This window comes from Coregonus clupeaformis, chromosome 27 (assembly GCF_020615455.1).
Source record: "Coregonus clupeaformis isolate EN_2021a chromosome 27, ASM2061545v1, whole genome shotgun sequence".
Lineage (NCBI taxonomy): Eukaryota > Metazoa > Chordata > Actinopteri > Salmoniformes > Salmonidae > Coregonus > Coregonus clupeaformis.
In genome coordinates, this window is record NC_059218.1 from 52,186,403 (window position 1) to 52,205,715 (window position 19,313).

At 41.9% G+C, this 19,313-nt stretch overlaps 1 protein-coding gene across 3 annotated transcripts; it reads right to left on the reverse strand.

Annotated features, from left to right (window-relative positions):
- Positions 1-2,061: 2,061 nt before the first annotated feature.
- Positions 2,062-16,294, reverse strand: erlin1 (ER lipid raft associated 1). 3 transcript variants are annotated; one of them, XM_041867125.2, is made up of 12 exons: positions 16,211-16,294; positions 7,261-7,389; positions 7,072-7,153; positions 6,909-6,955; positions 6,729-6,790; positions 6,466-6,591; positions 6,284-6,357; positions 5,340-5,398; positions 5,109-5,200; positions 4,789-4,878; positions 4,625-4,704; positions 2,062-4,525 (listed from the first exon to the last, which is right to left on the reverse strand). In XM_041867125.2, exons 2-12 carry the CDS (start codon positions 7,371-7,373, stop codon positions 4,358-4,360), a joined length of 993 nt encoding a protein of 330 aa, XP_041723059.1. In that variant the 5' UTR covers positions 7,374-7,389; positions 16,211-16,294; the 3' UTR covers positions 2,062-4,357. The 3 variants fall into 3 exon arrangements, with proteins under 3 accessions (XP_041723059.1, XP_041723060.1, XP_041723061.1); XM_041867126.2 differs by lacking the exon at positions 16,211-16,294 and adding an exon at positions 15,396-15,542; XM_041867127.2 differs by lacking the exon at positions 16,211-16,294 and adding an exon at positions 15,157-15,348.
- Positions 16,295-19,313: the final 3,019 nt, after the last annotated feature.

Sequence of the window (19,313 nt, forward strand, 5' to 3'; positions counted from 1 at the left end):
TAACAACAAAATATGAAAAAAGTCAAGGGTTTTGAATACTTTCTGAAGGCACTGTAGTAATTGTAACGTAATTAGCAACAAATATGTATCTAAATGTACATAAAATATAAATATATTATTAACTATCTTTTCTAACAAAATGTCCACCCTGTTATGTGCATTTTCCACCCTGTAGGGTGCACAATCCTAACAGGGTGGAACCTAACAGGGTCTTTTTTGTGTGCCTAAATTAGCCATAGCTCTGTTGGTGATGGACATTGAGCTAGCATAATGGTAAACACTTGTTTTCCCACCCAAAACATTTGGACACTTCCTGAATGAGATGTCATTGTGGGAAGGGGCTGTTTTTTAAAAGCGGAATAACTACAAAACAGATGTCAGCTAAATCAGGCCCTTATTGTAAAGAATAAAACAAAAAATATATTATTTTTTCAAGATCTTGCCACGGACCACCTGCCAGGGCCATAGCTATGGATGAGGACAGAGGTCCCGACCTCTGTAATATATAAACTATGAAAATTAATTTGCATTCGGAAAGTATTCAGACGCCTTGACTTTTTCCACATTTTGTTAAGTTCTAGCCTTATTCTAAAGTTTGGAACCACCAAAACTCATCCTAGAGCTGGCCGCCCGGCCAAACTGAGCAATCGGGGCAGAATGGCCTTGGTCACTGACAGAGCTCCAGAGTTCCTCTGTGGAGATGGGAGAACCTTCCAGAAAGACAACCTTGTCTGCAGCACTCCACCAATCAGGCCTTTATGGTAGAGTGGCCAGACGGAAGCCACTCCTCAGTAAAAGGCACGACAGCCACTTGGAGTTTGCTAAAAGGCACCTAAAGGACTCTCAGACCATGAGAAAAAATATTTTCTGGTCTGATGAAACCAAGATTGAACTCTTTGGCCTGAATGCCAAGCGTCATGTCTGGAGGAAACCTGCCACCATCCCTACGGTGAAGCATGGTGGTGGCAGCATGATGCTGTGGGGATGTCTTTCAGCGGCAGGGACTGGGAGACTAGTCAGGATCGAGGGAAAGATGAACGGAGCAAAGTACAGAGAGATCCTTGATGAAAACCTGCTCCGGAGCGCACAGGACCTCAGACTGGTGCAAAGGTTCACCTTCCAACAGGACAACGACCCTAAGCACACAGCCAAGACAACGCAGGAGCGGCTACGGGACAAGTCTCTGAATGTCCTTGAGTGACCCAGCCAGAGCCCGGACTTTAACATCTCTGGAGAGACCTGAAAATAGCTGTGCAGCGACGCTCCCCATCCAACCTGACAGAGCTTGAGAGGATCTGCAGAGAAGAATGGGAGAAACTCCTCAAATACAGGTGTACCAAGCTTGTAGCCAAAGAAGACTCGAGGCTGTAATCGCTGTCAAAGGTGCTTCAACAAAGTACTGAGTAAAGGGTCTGAATACTTATGTAAATGTGTTATTTTATATTTATTCTTTCAATACATTTGCAAAAGTTTCTAAAAACCTGTTTTTGCTTTGTCATTTAGGGGTATTGTGTGTAGATTGATGAGGGAAAAAAACGATTTAATCAATTTTAAAATAAGGCTGTAACATAACAAAATGTGGAAAGTCAAGGGGTCTGAATACTTTCTAAATGGACTGTAATTTACAAACAAAGCATTCATGTTTAGTTATTCCGCCAGATCAGAGGCAGTAGGGATGACTAGAGATGTTTTCTTGATAAGTGTGTGAATTGGACAATTATCCTGTCCTGCTAAGCATTCAAAATGTAGTGAGTACTTTTGGGTGTCAGGGAAAATCTATGGAGTAAAAAGTAAATTATTTTCTTTAGGAACGTAGTGAAGTAAAAGTTGTCAAAAATGAAAATAGTAAACAACAGATACCCCCACAAAATAGTTAAGTAGTACTTCAAAAATATTTGTACTTAAGTACTTTACACCACTGGCACTAGGGTACACTGTTTTTAAAATGTACAACGTATAATGAAAACAAGCGTTTTCAGATTGTAGGCTATTTTCTTCAGTTTTGTGCCTAGTGAACACAACCCAGCTTCGGCTACAGTTTTAGTCACACCCAGACACACATTGTGGTATCAAAATAGGTTTTATTTTACATATATTCGAACATTGTCAAAACTTATTTGCATATGAATCTTTCAAAATAAGACCGTTCAAATTATGAAAATTGTACAAAAGTAACATTCACAAAAACATGTTAATTATTTTAATAACAAATTGAATACCATCCTTTTCTGCATTTTCTAATTTAAACTGCCACAAGTGCCGTAGGAGAAAGATTGGTGAGATCAAGTAAACAGCAGCACAGTAGCATGATGTCAAAGGGCAGGATTGAAGGAGTTCGCCAGCTAACTTTCCTAAATATTCTGGATTCATATGTCCAAGTTTATATACACACTTGAAATTGGCACAGTAACTGACTCACTCAACATTCCAAACAACTGATAAACGTTGATCTTTCTTAACAAACCAGAACATCAAGAGCTAGCCTATATCTGAGCGTTCATCAAAGTTAGCTGGCTAACTCTGTGAACCCACTTTGTGTTACACTCCTCCAGAGTAGTTTCACTGTTAGTGGTGGTTCATCTACTGAACTACCCTAGTAGCTTTACTGAACTGAAGTCTATCTCTGTAAGCCTGTCAATTCCTACGCCTGTCATTTCTGGGACTGAAGGTGGCACTACAGCCATTATGTATAAAGAACCATATAGGGATATAGAAGCACTATATATATATATATATATATATATATATATATATATCACCTGAAGCTCTTTCCTGAGAGTTAACACTAACGCTACCTCTCTACCTATTAGTACAAACTAACTAAACTTACCAACACTACCTAGGACTTTTCACACTACTGAGCCGAAATGAGTGAAGTCAAACAAAGCTGTACTGAGCTGGCCTGGTTACACAACCATAGTTGTTGGCCTGGAACCATGCTGAAAACGTTTAAATGGACTATGTGAAAAGAAAATATTAGAGCCAGCACAGTTTGGTTTGAACGGAACGATAGCGTGAAAATAGAATCGGCCTTCAGCTCTACCTGTGTCAATTTAGTCTGAGCCTGTTTGTCTGGTTCTGCGTTCAACAGCCACACATGGCTAATTGTATTCTACATCGATGCCCAGTCAAACAAGCAGATATACAGCGTAGTGGTTCCAGGCGAACAGTCAACAGCCCTTATATTAGTAGTCCTGTATTCCCTACTGGAGGTGTTTCAGAGTAAACAGAAAGATAATAAGGGCAGGTCTGACTTCAGTGTCTTTTGGCCAGCCAGTTTAAGCTGATCCTAGATCATTAATTAAGCCCAGCCTTAATCAGAGAAATACAGTTCAAACTGATCCCAGGTCATTTGTTTAATCCCAGCCTCAGAATCAACCCATCTAACTACAACTATTCCACTGACACTAGATTACCAACTGAATATACACACCAAGACTACACTACCCAGAAGCCCTTAAGCTAAGAATGCCAATACAAGCCAGTCCTCTCGCAGCCCTTAGTCCCACAAACCCCCAGAGTTATAATAGAACCACACCGGTTCTAAGAAGAGTTCTAAGGAGTTCCACCAGGTGTTTATGCGCTTATAAAAAGTCCAACCCATGTGTGCCGACAGACAGACATACTGAGGGTTTGTAGTGTCTCATTGTCCTGGCTCAGTTAGATCTGCTCTGCGGTTAGAGTGGAGCATGGGCTCACACACACACACTGCTTTTCTGGTTCTCTCTCTCACTCACTCATTCAGTCTCACACACATAACCTTTTCTTGCTCACACACACAGGCTGTCGATGACTAGAAAGAGACTGAGTACCAGTAAACCCACCCCCATTTAGAATCAGATCCGGAACCCCATTAGTTCAGAATTAGTGTTGCCTTCTTCACATTCTAGTTAAGCTAAAAACAAATTAGACAGTAAGGCTGAACTTAATGTTCAAGTTAAATATAAATCAATAATTTTGCATAAAGCATCAAACTACAAAAAAATCATACAATTCCAAAAAACAAAGCCAAGAGTTGCATCCGATGCAAAGCTGCACATGTAAAGCAGGGAGACACCTGCCTGACACTCACCCCAGCCCAGATATTAGCATTACTGACTGCCTGCTCAACACACAGGTGTAGACAGACCGCCCGCTCGCTCTCTCCCTCTTTCTTTCTCCCTGCACTATTTTTTCTGAATTTCTCCTTCCATGCTTCTCTATCACTCCTTCCTCTCCCCTATCTCTCTCCTCTCTCTCACCATCCCTCTTTCCCAATCCCCCCCCCCCTCTGGCTGATAGAATTGAGACTAAAGCCTTACACACCCCAATTAGCGGAATGACTCACACATTCCATACAGACAGCTAGTCTCAGATCTTAGTGTCTGGCCTGTTCAGAGGCTTTCGGGGGCTCAGCATCCTGGGTAGGGGTAGGGCTGTGTCCCTCGACAAACATGTTAGGGATGTCCTGGCCGAAGTAGATCTTACTGTTGGCTGCTATCGCCTGGTACTTCATCAACTCAAGGTACTCGGGTGTTAACTTCAACTGGAAAGATGGGAGAGAGAGAGAGAGAGAGAGAGAGATGATGTCAGAGTGTGTGTGTGTGTGTGTGTATGTGTGTGTATGTATATAGCCATGTTTTACCCTGTTAGCTTCAGCAAACTTAGCGGCTGTATAATACTCCGCATCAGCCCTGGCCTTCATTTTTGCCAAGAACGCAGTGTCTGAAATAGACACACACACAGTTAATTATTTTACACACACACACACACACACACACACACACACACACACACACACACACCCACCCTCTATCTCAGAGATCCTCTTCTCAGTCTCTTTCTCCATCACCTTCTGTTGGAAATGAATCTGTGCTACTTCGGCCACCTTCTGAGCCTCTGAGAGAAAGACGGCGGTGTGCGGCGGGGACAGAATGAGATAGGAGAAAAAAAGGGGGAAAGGAAGAGAGAGAGAGAGAGTATAGTGTTACGGTTTGCTACATCCTGTATTGTATTAGCTCCACTTAGCTCTCCAGTTATTTCAGATGTACGGGTTGTTTTCAGATACACTACTGGTTGTATACTGTAAGCGTGTATACTAATGAGAAGGAGGAGTGTCGCTAGGTTACCGATGATGGCTTTCTTCCTTTCGGTCTCGGCTTCCTTCTCCACGACCTTCTGAGTCTGAACTGTTACCAACAGACGAGTCTTCTCCCCCTCCCTATACACACAATGAGAGAGAGAAGGTTACACACACTCACACAGAGAGAGGGTTATAGAAAGAGAAGGAAGGAGGAAGAGAGAGAAGGAAAGAGAGAAGGAAAGAGAGAGAGCGAGAGAGGGAGAGGGAGAACACTCACATGAGCTCAAAGTTTCTCCTGATGGCCTCTGGGATTTTGGGCTTGGTGACTCGGACAGCCTGGAACATAAAGAGACACACTCAGTATACACACACCAGGTCCCCGTTCAGTAGCTGAACCCAGGGCGTGAGATGAAATGTTTGGTCCACCAGCCACTGTGGCAGGTAGATTTAAAAGATTTGTAACCAATCCAAAATATATATTTTTTTCTTCCCTAAAATTACACCAACAAAACACAAAAAACAGGTAAACATGCTTTGTAATGTTTCTAAAACAACACATGTATTACTAGTAAGAAGTAAATCTGAGAGAAATAAGCTTTTTGCGCGAGATTTTTTATTTCAGCTCATGAAACATGGGACCAACACATTACATGATGCGTTTATATTTTTGTTCAGTGTAGGTCTTTGACTTTATACGTTTAATTTACCAGCTATGAAACAAAACTTTGAAAACAGCTACTGCAGCATTTATTTTGCTATAAATGTGATCATACTTGGGCACTGTGGAGCCCTGACCACCCACCAACGTGGCTGGTGAAATAGACATCTTACCTACCACTGCCAAAATCTACCCGCATTTGGCGGGTGTTCATTTTAGGCCCTGGTTGTCGAACGCTGTAGATAGAAGTGCCACGAATAGCACTGACGTGATTCCTTATTCTACATGTCAGAGAGGCATTATTGTTCTACATAGCATATTATTATCTGAATGTTCCAAAACATTGCGTCCTGCTGAATGCGCCCAACTACTCAGGTGTGTGTGTGTTCGTGTCAGGGTTGGGGTCAATTCCCATTTAATTCAGTCAATTCAGGAAGAAAACTGAAATTACAATTACGCTCCAAGTTTACTTCCTGAATTGGAATGGAATTGACCCCAACCCTGGTGTGTGTGTTTGTGTTTGTGTGTGTGAGTGATTGACCCCAACCCTGGTGTGTGTGTACCTGTATCGTCAGTCCTGGCGCCATAGAGTTGAGGTCTTTCTGCAGAGCGATCTTCAGGTTCTCATCAATGATGTCTGATAGACCAAGACGCAGCAGATAAACAGGAGTTATACTGGGCTCCTACACTGATGTACAGAAAGTGTTTCAACTGATATAGAAGTGAGGTGTGTGTGTGTGCTCACCAAACAGCTCGATGTAGACCTCCTGTAGAGTGTGTACGCTGCAGAATTGGTTGAGTTCGTGGTGAATCTTGTTGAAAATGAGAGTTTTGTCATAATCAGCGGTATAGTTCTTCACTGTATCCACCACTGTGAAGAGTGAGAGAGAGGTTAGTATATACTAAGAAAGTAGAAACGTCACCCACCCTTTCCACCTACATAGCAATGGGGACAACATAGGTGTCCTAGGGATCCACTCTGTTAGCTAGTAGTTCTGAAGGGCTTACCAGACGAGGGCACCAGCATGTTGACCACCTCTATACGGTCAAAGTAGATCATCACTCCCCCACTGTGGAGAGAACGCACACATCAGAAACATGGTCACACACATGGATAACGTCCTCCGCCGCACACAGCCATACACACAAACACCTTTCAGAATCACCATGCAACTGTTCTAGATTTACCTAGTTCCACAAGGCACATTCTTTATCTCATCCGTTTGAAGAGTCGTCTGGAAGAGAACGTTAATTATTAGCACTGATCTGTAGATGTAATAAAGGCCAGCATGATGTGGTATCCAGAGTTAGAAGTCAGGGGGTCAGGATTGAAAGGTAAGACAAGTAGTACCTGTACTGATCTGTAGGTGGTAAGAAAGGGCATCATAATGTGGTATCCAGGGCCATTGGGTGTGGTTAGCAACGCTCCTCCTCTAAAACACAGAACAGTGAAATTAACCAATAATATGAATCTACTCTTCATAGTATTTCACTACCTGGTGAATGGAGGACGTAGAGGGTCGGGGGTCACAGATCATACCTGTAGTAAACAGCTAGGTGTCCCTCCTCTATCTTGTGAATGGAGGAGTGCAGTAGGATGGCCATCACTGCGATTACTGCACCAAATACTGCCCCCACGTGAGTCATCGTCATCCTCACCCGGACTCACCTACAACACACACACAGATAGGGTTACAGAGCGAGAGAACGAAAGATAAAGCGGTGCTTTCCCTTTCCCTGGTTGGCCGCCGCTGCTAAATAGTTGCCACCAATCCAAAAAATATGATTACAATTTTAATTTATTTAAAAATATATATATTTGTATGGTAAAACGTTTTCAGTGTAAACTGTATAAAGACAATGGTGCTGCACTACCGTTCAAAAGTTTGGGGTCACTTAGAAATGTCCTTGTTTTCCGTGAAAACATACATGAAATGAGTTTGAATAGGAAATATAGCAAAATAAATAGGAAATGTAGTCATTGACAAGGTTAGAAATAATGATTTTTAATAGAAATAATAATTGTGTCCTACAAACTTTGCTTTCGTCAAAGAATCCTCAATTTGCAGCAATTACAGCCTTGCAGACCTTTGGCATTCTAGTTGTCAATTTGTTGAGGTAATTTGAAGAGATTTCACCCCATGCTTCCTGAACCACCTCCCACAAGTTGGATTGGCTTGATGGGCACTTTTTACATACCATACGGTCAAGCTGCTCCCACAACAGCTCAATAGGGTTGAGATCCGGTGACTGTGCTGGTCACTCCATTATAGAAAGAATACCAGCTGACTGCTTCTTCCCTAAATAGTTATTGCATAGTTTGGAGCTGTGCTTTGGGTCATTGTCCTGTTGTAGGAGGAAACTGGCTCCAATCAAGCGACATCCACAAGGTATGGCATGGCGTTGCAAAATGGAGTGATAGCCTTCCTTCTTCAAGATCCCTTTTACCCTGTACAAATCTCCCACTTTACCACCACCAAAGCAAATGTGCGTCTCACACATTTTCTTCTTTGTGATACAAACATCTCAAACTTCAATTCATCTGTCCATAACACTTTTTTCCAATCTTCCTCTGTCCAGTGTCTGCGTTATTTTGCCCATCTTTTCTTTTTATTGGCCAGTCTGAGATATGGCTTTTTCTTTGCAACTCTACCTAGAAGGTCAGCATCCCGGAGTCGCCTCTTCACTGTAGACATTGACACTGGTGTTTTGCGGGTACTATTTAATGAAGCTGCCAGTTGAGGACCTGTGAGGTGTCTGTTTCTCAAACTAAACACTAATGTATTTTTCCTCTTGCTCAGTTGTGCACCGGGGCCTCCCACTCCTCTTTCTATTCTGGTTAGAGACAATTTGCACTGTTCTGTGAAGGGAGTAGTACACAGTGTTGTACGAGATCTTCAGTTTCTTGGCAATTTCTCTTCATTTCTCAGAACAAGAATAGACTGACGAGTTTCAGAAGAAAGTTTTTTGTTTCTGGCCATTTTGATTCTGTAATCGAACCCACAATTGCTGATGCTCCAGATACTCAACTAGTCTCAAGAAGGCCAGTTTTATTGCTACTTTAAATCAGCACAAGAGTTTTCAGCTGTGCTAACATAATTACAAAAGGGTTTTCTAATGATCAATTAGCCTTTTAAAATGATAAACTTGGATTAGCAAACACAACGTGCCATTGGAACACAGGACTGATGGTTGCTGATAATGGGCCTCTGTATGCCTATGTAGATATTCCATTTAAAAAAATCAGCCATTTCCAGCTACAATAGCCATTTACAACATTAACAATGTCTAGACTGTATTTCTGATCAATTTGATGTTATTTTAATGGACAAATAAATTGCTTTTCTTTCGAAAACAAGGACATTTCTAAGTGACCCAAAACATTTGAACGGTAGTGTATATATTTTTTAGTAAGATCATCTTTGAGAACTAACAATCACCAAAATAAAACTAAGACTGTCAGGGCGAATCTAAAATTAAAGTAATGGGGCATTGATTTCGTTACGTTTGAGTCACTCAGATAGCATTAGAACACGGCATAAGGCATGGCGAAATGTGTAGGAAATTAGCTTAAAAGCCGCACATTTTCTCTCAGCCCCATGACAAAATGTGTAGAATTGCAGGAAATTCACTTTAAAACTGTAAAATGTTGTCTCTACTTATGGCAAAATGTGTAGAATTGCCTGAAATTAGCTTAAAAATAAAGAAAAAAGTTGTCTCTTCGGCCAAGAGCCAGGCCTTTTTTTTAGGTCTGAGACCATGCCATTGGCTACACCCACTACAACGCCCCGCCTCCCCTCCTGCTCACTTTGCCACCACTGCAACAACAACAAAAATCTTAGGGGAAACACTGATAAAGAGAGATCTCTATCAGAACTGATAAACAATTATCTCATACTAGCCAGCATTCACCTAGACTAGAGGGATGCAAACACACACACACACACTCACTTTCTCTCTCTCGCTCTCTCGCTCTCTCAGTTAGTCACATCAGACAGACTACCGCCCTACACACACGTCACTATCTGGCTTTCCATACCCAGCTAACCCTATCTCTCAGCCTTTTCGCTGACTTGTCCTGTCTGATTGACAGATATGACATTCAGTCAGTGATTGCCAGCCTGGCAACTGACTTTGGACTGCAGCTAACTACCTCAATATGTAGTGACCCAGAATCTGGCCTTACCGGAGACGTTGACTATGATGATTCTCCTTTAAGCCCAGGAAGCAGCCATTCAACTTGCCATTCACCAGCTTTTCAAGCTTAATAATGTCAAAATACATTTGGTACTTAGCAAACAATGGAGTTTTGCTGAGCAACTATCGTCATTACTGCAGTTACGGCCGGTATGTACTTCCAAAAAAGGTCTAAATAAAAAGTTACAATCATCCAAAAAAATGCCTTGTCTGGAAATAATCTAAGTATTGTTGTTTTTCACCTGCATGTGCCAAATCCACCTCTTCTGCACCTGCAATATAAAACATGGAATGAAAATACACTGAATAAAGCTATCTAGAAATATACAACTGTAAAAACGTACCCTATATTGTCTACTTACATTAAATATTACTGCATTCCATGTAGCGCGGGTGAAACAAAAGATTCATATGACGTTCATACACCGCTGTAGGTGATCAAATCAATTACCTTTCCTGCTGCTGGACCAGCCGACCTGTGTGTGGCAGTAATGAGTGAATATAGTTTTTTATTTTTGGAGTAGTATTTTTTATTTTTATTATTTTTTGTCATTTAGCAGACGCTCTTATCCAGAACGACTTACATGAGCAATTAGGGTGTCCAGTGTCCAGTTTTGCGTTAGTTATGGGAACATTCTATGTTATCAAAAACCTTCTGACAACCTATTTAGCATGTTTTGGTGTTAAGAGTTAAGAGAACATTTCCTTCAAGCAGGAATCTGCAGGTCGTGGGCGACCCTATGGCGCCCCACTTCTTGTGTAGTGTTTTCACTTTGAACAAAAACAAGGGGGTGGAGCCCTGAGCCGCCTTGGGCTGGCCTTCTGGGCAAGGTGTGTCTTTGAGTTAAATCCCACCTACTCAAATAACCCTGCTGGAGAGGAAGTGAAAGTCACTTGCAAGCTAACGTAACAAGCACAGATGAAGCCAACAAGCTTGTAGCAGGGACAACAGAAACAACCATCATTTTCGGTACTTGAATCTGAACCAACTCGACCCCAAAAGAGAAAAAGAACAGAGAAAAAGATTGCTCATGCCAATCCAGAAACCGGATAAACATTGGAATTAATTTTGAAAGGTGGAAGAGTGACACCGAAATGGCCACCGTTCACATGGACTGGTAGGTAAGTGTTGGTTTGCATCTTTAGCCTGCTAGTTATGTTAGCTGCTAACCTCAGTGTGTTCAATCTAGCTAACACGGCTACTTAGCTAGCTAACATGTTCTGTATTCGGACTGTTTGTACTCAAAGGAATCTAACGATAGCATCATGTAGCTACACTGCATAAACCCCACAAAGCTAGATATGCAGATTGTTGACATGATAGTGCAGCGTTTCCCAAACTCGGTCCTCAGGACCCCAAGGGGTGCACGTTTTGGTTTTTGCCCTAACACTACACAGCTGATTCAAATGATCAAAGCTTGATGATTAGTTCATTATTTTAAATCAGCAGTGTAGTGCTAGGGCAAAAAACAAAAGGTGCACCGCTTGGGGTCCCGAGGACCAAGTTTGAGAAACCCTGTGATAGTGTGTTTGGCTTGTAGATGATAATGCTAGCTAGCTAGGTGGTCGACAGCATTTTTGGCAGAGGACCACCCCAAAAAAATGCATCTAGCTATAACATTTGGTACAGTAACATCACACAAACATATTTCTCAGGGAGATACTGGTGGAGACAGTCTGATTGAGGGAACCTGAGGCTGTAAAATATGTGGTGTCGCAAAACAACACTGAAAGAGAGGTAAGAAATGCTGTATGCATGTTTTGTTATGCTTTGTGATTCAATCATTATTTTGTTGGTAATCGACCAAAATAGTTAGCTATGTTTGCCTGTTCAGCACATTGCCTGCCTATATACAGTATTGATTCCTACCTAGTGAACTACCCACCAGAACAACTGAATGAATATCCAGCGTGGTCAATCAGGTACACAATGGCTCATTGTACCATGTACTATTGAAGTAACAATTTGTTTTATGTTTTCACACAGTGCAAATGTGTGAAAGACTCAGACTCGTCCCTCCTGTCACTACCAACCAAGCAAGAGTTTCTCAAGGAATTCAATGCAAAGGGCTTGGTAAGAAACTTTTGTTCATACAGAATGGCAGCCATTATGCTCGTTACAAGTATATTTCAGTCACTGGCTTCATTACTAAGTGCATCCACGATGTAGTCCCCACAGGGACCGTACGTACATATCCCAACCAGAAGCCATGGATTACAGGCAACATCCACACTGAGTTAAAGGCTAGAGCTGCCGCTTTCAAGGAGTGGGACACTAATCCAGACGCTTATAAAAAAAATCCTGCTAAGCCCTCCAACGAACCATCAATCAGGCTAAGCTTCAATACCGGACCAAGATCGAATCCTACTACACCAGCTCTGAACACTCGTCAGATGTGGCAGGGCCTGCAAACTATCATGGATTACAAAAGGAAACCCAGCAGGGAGCCATCCAGTCACACGAGCCTACCATACGAGCTAAATACCTTCTATGCTCGCGCGGAGGCTAGCAACACTGAACCATGAATGAGAGCACCAGCTGTTCCCGATGACTGTGTGATCACACACCATAGCCGATGTGAGTAAGACTTTCAAACAGGTTAACATTCTGAAGGCCGCAGGGCCAGATGGATCACCAGGACGAGTACTCAGAGCATGCGGTGACCAGCTGGCAAGTGTCTTCACTGACATTTTCAACCTCTCCATGACCCAGTCGGTAATATCTACAGTTGAAGTCGGAAGTTTACATATACTTAGGTTGGAGTCATTAAAACTTGTTTTTCAACCACTCCACAAATGTCTTAAACTATAGTTTTGGCAAGTCGGTTAGGACATCTACTTTGTGCATGACAAGTAATTTTTCCAACAATTGTTTACAGACTATTACAGATTATTTCACTTATAATTAATTCACTGTATCACAATTTCAGTGGGTCAGAAGTTTACATGCACTAAGTTGACTGTGCCTTTAAACAGCTTGGAAATTTTCAACAGATGATGTCATGGCTTTAGAAGCTTCTGATAGGCTAACTGACATCATTTGAATCAATTGGAGGTGGACCTGTGGATGTATTTCAAGGCCTACCTTCAAACTCAGTTTGATTTTGCTTGACATCGTGGGAAAATCGAAAGAAATCAGCCAAGACCTCAGAAAAAAAGTTTTAGACATCCACAAGTCTGGTTCATCCTTGGGAGCAATTTCCAAACGCCTGAAGGTACAACATTCATCTGTACAAACAATAGTACGCAAGTATAAACACCATGGGACCACGCAGCCGTCATACCACTCAGGAAGGAGACATGTTCTGTCTCCTAAAGATGAACGTACTTTGGTGCGAAAAGTGCAAATCAATCCCAGAACAACAGCAAAAGGACCTTGTGAAGAGGCTGGAGGAAACAGGTACAAAAGTATCTATATCCACAGTAAAACGAGTCCTATATCGACATAACCTGAAAGGCCGCTCAGCAAGGAAAAAGCCACTGCTCCAAAACCGCCATAGAAAAGCCAGACTACGGTTTGCAACTGCACATGGGGACAAAGATCGTACTTTTTGGAGAAATGTCCTCTGGTCTGATGAAACAAAAATAGAACTGTTTGGCCATAATGACCATCGTTATGTTCGGAGGAAAAGGGGGGGCTTGCAAGCCGAAGAACACCATCCCAACCGTGAAGCACGGGGGTGGCAGCATCATGCTGTGGGGGTGCTTTGCTGCAGTAGGGACTGGTGCACTTCACAAAATAGATGGCATCATGAGGAAGGAAAATTATGTGGACATATTGAAGAAACATCTCAAGACATCAGTCAGGAAGTTAAAGCTTGGTCGCAAATGGGTCTTCCAAATGGACAATGACCCCAAGCATACTTCCAAAGTTGTGGCAAAATGGCTTAAGGAAAACAAAGTCAAGGTATTAGAGTGGCCATCACAAAGCCCTGACCTCAATCCTATAGAAAATGTGTGGGCAGAACTGAAAAAGCGTGTGTGAGCAAGAAGGCCAACAAACCTGACTCAGTTACACAAGCTCTGTCAGGAGGAATGGGCCAAAATGCACCCAACTTATTGTGGGAAGCTTGTGGAAGGCTACCCGAAACGTTTGACCCAAGTTAAACAATTTAAAGGCAATGCTACCAAATACTAATTGAGTGTATGTAAACTTCTGACCCACTGGGAATGTGATGAAAGAAATAAAAGCTGAAATAAATCATTCTCTCTACAATTATTCTGACATTTCACATTCTTAAAATAAAGTGGTGATCCTAACTGACCTAAGACAGGGAATTTTTACTAGGATTAAATGTCAGGAATTGTGAGAGAACTGAGTTTAAATGTATTTGGCTAAGGTGTATGTAAACTTCCGACTTCAACTGTATATAGCAGCTACCGAATGTCATTTTTGGACATTTACAAGCGAATGTGAACGAGCGACATTGTGCAAATGAACAAAGTTTTGACCCATGCTTGTCTGCTCTGAAGCAGCATGTGTACACAATGTGTCTGTCTGGAGTCGCTAGGGCAACATGCCTTCCTGCTCTGCTCGGGGCAGATGGGGAGGAGCAGACGGGGGAGGAGCAGATGGGCCAAGAACAGAGGAGAACAATGCAAGGAAATCAAAAGATAGCAGTGGCAACTGTAAAGATAACTCAAACACAGCAGAAAGCTTACACAATATGATGCCGCCGTCACCTTATTATTATTCAGTAATTTACTTAGATAACTAGCAAAGTTAAACATAGGGGGCATCATATTTTTCACGCAGGAAAAAAGGAATGTGTGTAAGAAATCTCATGCTGTGTTTAGTAAATGCAGATCTAAAATTATTGTAATTTCTGCTGGGCATCAGACTAATTTTGTGCTTCAGGTGCACTTCTCCACTCAGATGAGAATTCACAAACAACCATTCTATCAGCAGACAGAGCTCTGACTGATGTGTAGCTTTTTTCTCCAGTACTTTTCTCCAGTAAAATCCTAAATTAACTTTAAGCAAAACATTAGGAAATGTAGCTGGCTACATTTTTTCTATGATAAACATTAGAAATAGGATGGCCATGCAACTCATTTACTTGTGTGGCTGCCAGCCAAATAGCGTTCCATTTCTGTTCATGAAAATGAAGCTATTTTCTGCCGAATGTGTTGCACTGATGTATTTTCTGTGAAGGAAACCTATGGTTGCTCTATTGAAGCAAAAAAACACGACTTTCAATATAAAACGCAACCCCTGTCAATACACAGCTGGACTCACCTTCTCCTGTTTTCTCCAGTTGTGGTATTTACAAACATGCACTCAAACACTCAACTGTTCTGGGGAACTATAAAGCTTCATAATGTAAAATAATGTTCGTCTTTACTTGATTCTCTCTGCACAACAAACGTCATCAATGTGCGCATATAGCCTCTCTCCATTTTCATAGTCACGGCATGCTTGGTTCAATAGCTATTGATGACAGAAAAACCGAATATCCAATATAAAACTTATTGTACCTATTTTGACATTATTAAGCTGCTTCCTGGGTTTAATGGAGACTCGCCATATCCCATCTAAACCCAGATTCTGGTTCAAGCATGTAACCAAAGACAGAACGAAGATAGGCAGAAACTGCTTCTCCAATAGAAATCCCCGATCACACTTTTGGGCAACGTCATGGCGACGTTGGATAGCTAAGGTCATGCGCAGAAACACGTCATCGGGTCTAACGGTCGTCTCGCGCTAAATTGCGCATGTGCACGCAGTCAAATCAAAAGGCACTCCTTCGATATAAAGTTGTTTTTGACGAAAATGAAAACGTGTCATTTTGTCACATTCACAAGGTAATAACATGTTCAACTAGGTTGTGCCTTTAGATTTCGAAACAAAAGTACAACTAAGTTAGATTTTTTCACTTCTCAAACCCCAAAACGGTCTGCTGTTTCGCGAACGTTCCCGGAAGTCTCGCTACATGCGCCTCTGGGTTTTGAACTATGACGTAACCGTTAAGAGTATGTATATTAACGTTTTAGTTTATAAATACTGCCTCGTCACAGCTAACGCTAGCTATCAAGCCTACTCTATCAAGTTAAATGCGTTACAAATGTATAGTGTTTTGCCACAACAGCCAATAATCACTGCAATGAAAGCTATAAAACAAGCTGGCTAGGTAATTTATTATCTGATATGATTCGTGTTTGCTAGCAGCTAGTTCCCCGTCTTCCTAGCTTGGCGAATCGCACGTCATGGCTGAAAATAATACCTACGCTAAAACTAGCTACTAGTTCCAGTTTAGTTAATTTGCAGACTGACGGTCTTCATACAACCTTACCAGTGTATTAAACCGATAGATCTTGTTTTATCATCCAGTTGATACCGACCGTCAGCACCTCGTCAAAAACACTACAAAAGTACTTCCGGGTCACGGAATACCGTAAAGGAAGCCAACCGTCGTTAAACCTCATCGAAGGAGGAATTTAGGAAATGTTCAAATTAAAGTCCTCCACGTAATAGAAAAGTATCATTAACCTATATTTAACTTGTATTTGTTCAAGAAAAGTATCATTAACCTATATTGAACCTGTATTTATTAATGATGTATGAAAAATATGTCTAAACATTAACAATGATTTTTATTTGTTCACATCTAATTGACGTTTGCATTAAATGTGGGTTTTAAAACATGTTCCAAGGTCAAATAAATGCCCCCAATACTAATCACTGTATATGCATTACATATTGGCTTAATCCTCAAGCCTCATATCCACCATTACAGTGAGGGAAAAAAGTATTTGATCCCCTGCTGATTTTGTATGTTTGCCCACTGACAAAGAAATGATCAGTCTATAATTTTAATGGTAGGTTTATTTGAACAGTGAGAGACAGAATAACAACAAAAAAATCTAGAAAAACACATGTCAAAAATGTTATCAATTGATTTGCATTTTAATGAGGGAAATAAATATTTGACCCCTCTGCAAAACATTACTTAGTACTTGGTGGCAAAACCCTTGTTGGCAATCACAGAGGTCAGACGTTTCTTGTAGTTGGCCACCAGGTTTGCACACATCTCAAGAGGGATTTTGTCCCACTCCTCTTTGCAGATCTTCTCCAAGTCATTAAGGTTTCGAGGCTGACATTTGGCAACTCAAACCTTCAGCTCCCTCCACAGATTTTCTGTGGGATTAAGGTCTGGAGACTGGCTAGGCCACTCCAGGACCTTAATGTGCTTCTTCTTGAGCCAGTCCTTTGTTGCCTTGGCCGTGTGTTTTGGGTCATTGTCATGCTGGAATACCCATCCACGACCCATTTTCAATGCACTGGCTGAGGGAAGGAGGTTCTCACCCAAGATTTGACGGTACATGGCCCCGTCCATCGTCCCTTTGATGCGGTGAAGTTGTCCTGTCACCTTAGCAGAAAAACACCCCCAAAGCATAATGTTTCCACTTCCATGTTTGACGGTGGGGATGGTGTTCTTGGGGTCATAGGCAGCATTCCTCCTCCTCCAAACACGGCGAGTGAGTTGATGCCAAAGAGCTTGATTTTGGTCTCATCTGACCACAACACTTTCACCCAGTTCTCCTCTGAATCATTCAGATGTTCATTGGCAAACTTCAGACGGGCCTGTATATGTGCTTTCTTGAGCAGGGGGACCTTGCGGGCGCTGCAGGATTTCAGTCCTTCACGGCGTAGTGTGTTACCAATTGTTTTCTTGGTGACTATGGTCCCAGCTACCTTGAGATCATTGACAAGATCCTCCTGTGTAGTTCTGGGCTGATTCCTCACCGTTCTCATGATCATTGCAACTCCATGAGGTGAGATCTTGCATGGAGCCCCAGGCCGAGGGAGATTGACAGTTCTTTTGTGTTTCTGGGAGCCAGAAATCTTTCTGATTGAGAGGGGGTCAAATACTTATTGCCCTCATTAAAATGCAAATCAATTTATAACATTTTTGACATGCGTTTTTCTGGATTATTTTGTTGTTATTCTGTCTCTCACTGTTCAAATAAACCTACCATTAAAATTATAGACTGATCATTTCTTTGTCAGTGGGAAAACGTACAAAATCAGCAGGGGATCAAATACTTTTTTCCCTCACGTTTTTCAACCATTCCACAAATTTCTTGTTAACAAACTATACTTTTGGCAAGTCGGGTAGGACATCTACTTCGTGCATGACACAAGTAATTTTTCCAACAATTGTTTACAGACAGATTATTTCACTTATAATTCACTGTATCACAATTCCAGTGGGTCAGAAGTTTACTTTCACTAAGTTGACCGTGCCTTTAAACAGCTTGGGAAATTCCAAAAAAGTATGTATTGGCTTTAGACGCTTCTGATAGGCTAATTGACATAATTTGAGTCAATTGGAGGTGTACCTGTGGATGTATTTCAAGGCCTACCTTCAAACTCAGTGCCTCTTTGCTTGACATCATGGGAAAATCAAAAGAAATCAGCCAATACCTCAGAAAAAAATGTGTAGACCTCTACAAGTCTGGTTCATCCTTGGGAGCAATTTCCAAACGCCTGAAGGTACCACGTTCATCTGTACAAACAATAGTACGCAAGTATAAACACCATGGGACCACGCAGCCGTCATACCGCTCAGGAAGGAGACACGTTCTGTCTCCTAGAGATGAACGTACTTTGGTTTGAAAAGTGCAAATCAATCCCAGAACAACAGCAAAGGACCTTGTGAAGATACTGGAGGATGCTGGATCTATATCCACAGTAAAGCGAGTCCTATATCGACATAACCTGAAAGGCCGCTCAGCAAGGAAGAAGCCACTGCTCCAAAACTGCCATAAAAAAGCCAGACTAAGGTTTGCAACTGCACATGGGGACAAAGATCATAATTTTTGGAGAAATGTCCTCTGGTCTGATGAAACAAAAATAGAACTGTTTAGCCATAATGACCATCGTTATGTTTGGAGGAAAAAGGGGGATGCTTGCAAGCCGAAGAACACCATCCCAACCGTGAAGCACGGGGGTGGCAGCATCATGCTGTGGGGGTGCTTTGCTGCAGGAGGGACTGGTGCACTTCACAAAATAGATGGCATCATGAGGAAGGAAAATGATGTGGTTATATTGAAGCAACATCTTAAGACATCAGTCAGGAAGTTAAAGCTTGGTCGCAAATGGGTCTGCCAAATGGATAATGACCCCAAACATACTTCCAAAGTTGTGGCAAAATGGCTTAAGGACAACAAAGTCAAGGTATTGGAGTGGCCATCACAAAGCCCTGACCTCAATTTTATAGAAAATATGTGGGCAGAACTGAAAAAGCGTGTGCGAGCAAGGAGGCCTACAAACCTGATTCAGTTACACCAGCTCTGTCAGGAGGAATGGGCCAAAATTCACCCAACTTATTGTGGGAAGCTTGTGGAAGGCTACCTGAAACGTTTGACCCAAGTTAAACAATTTAAAGGCAA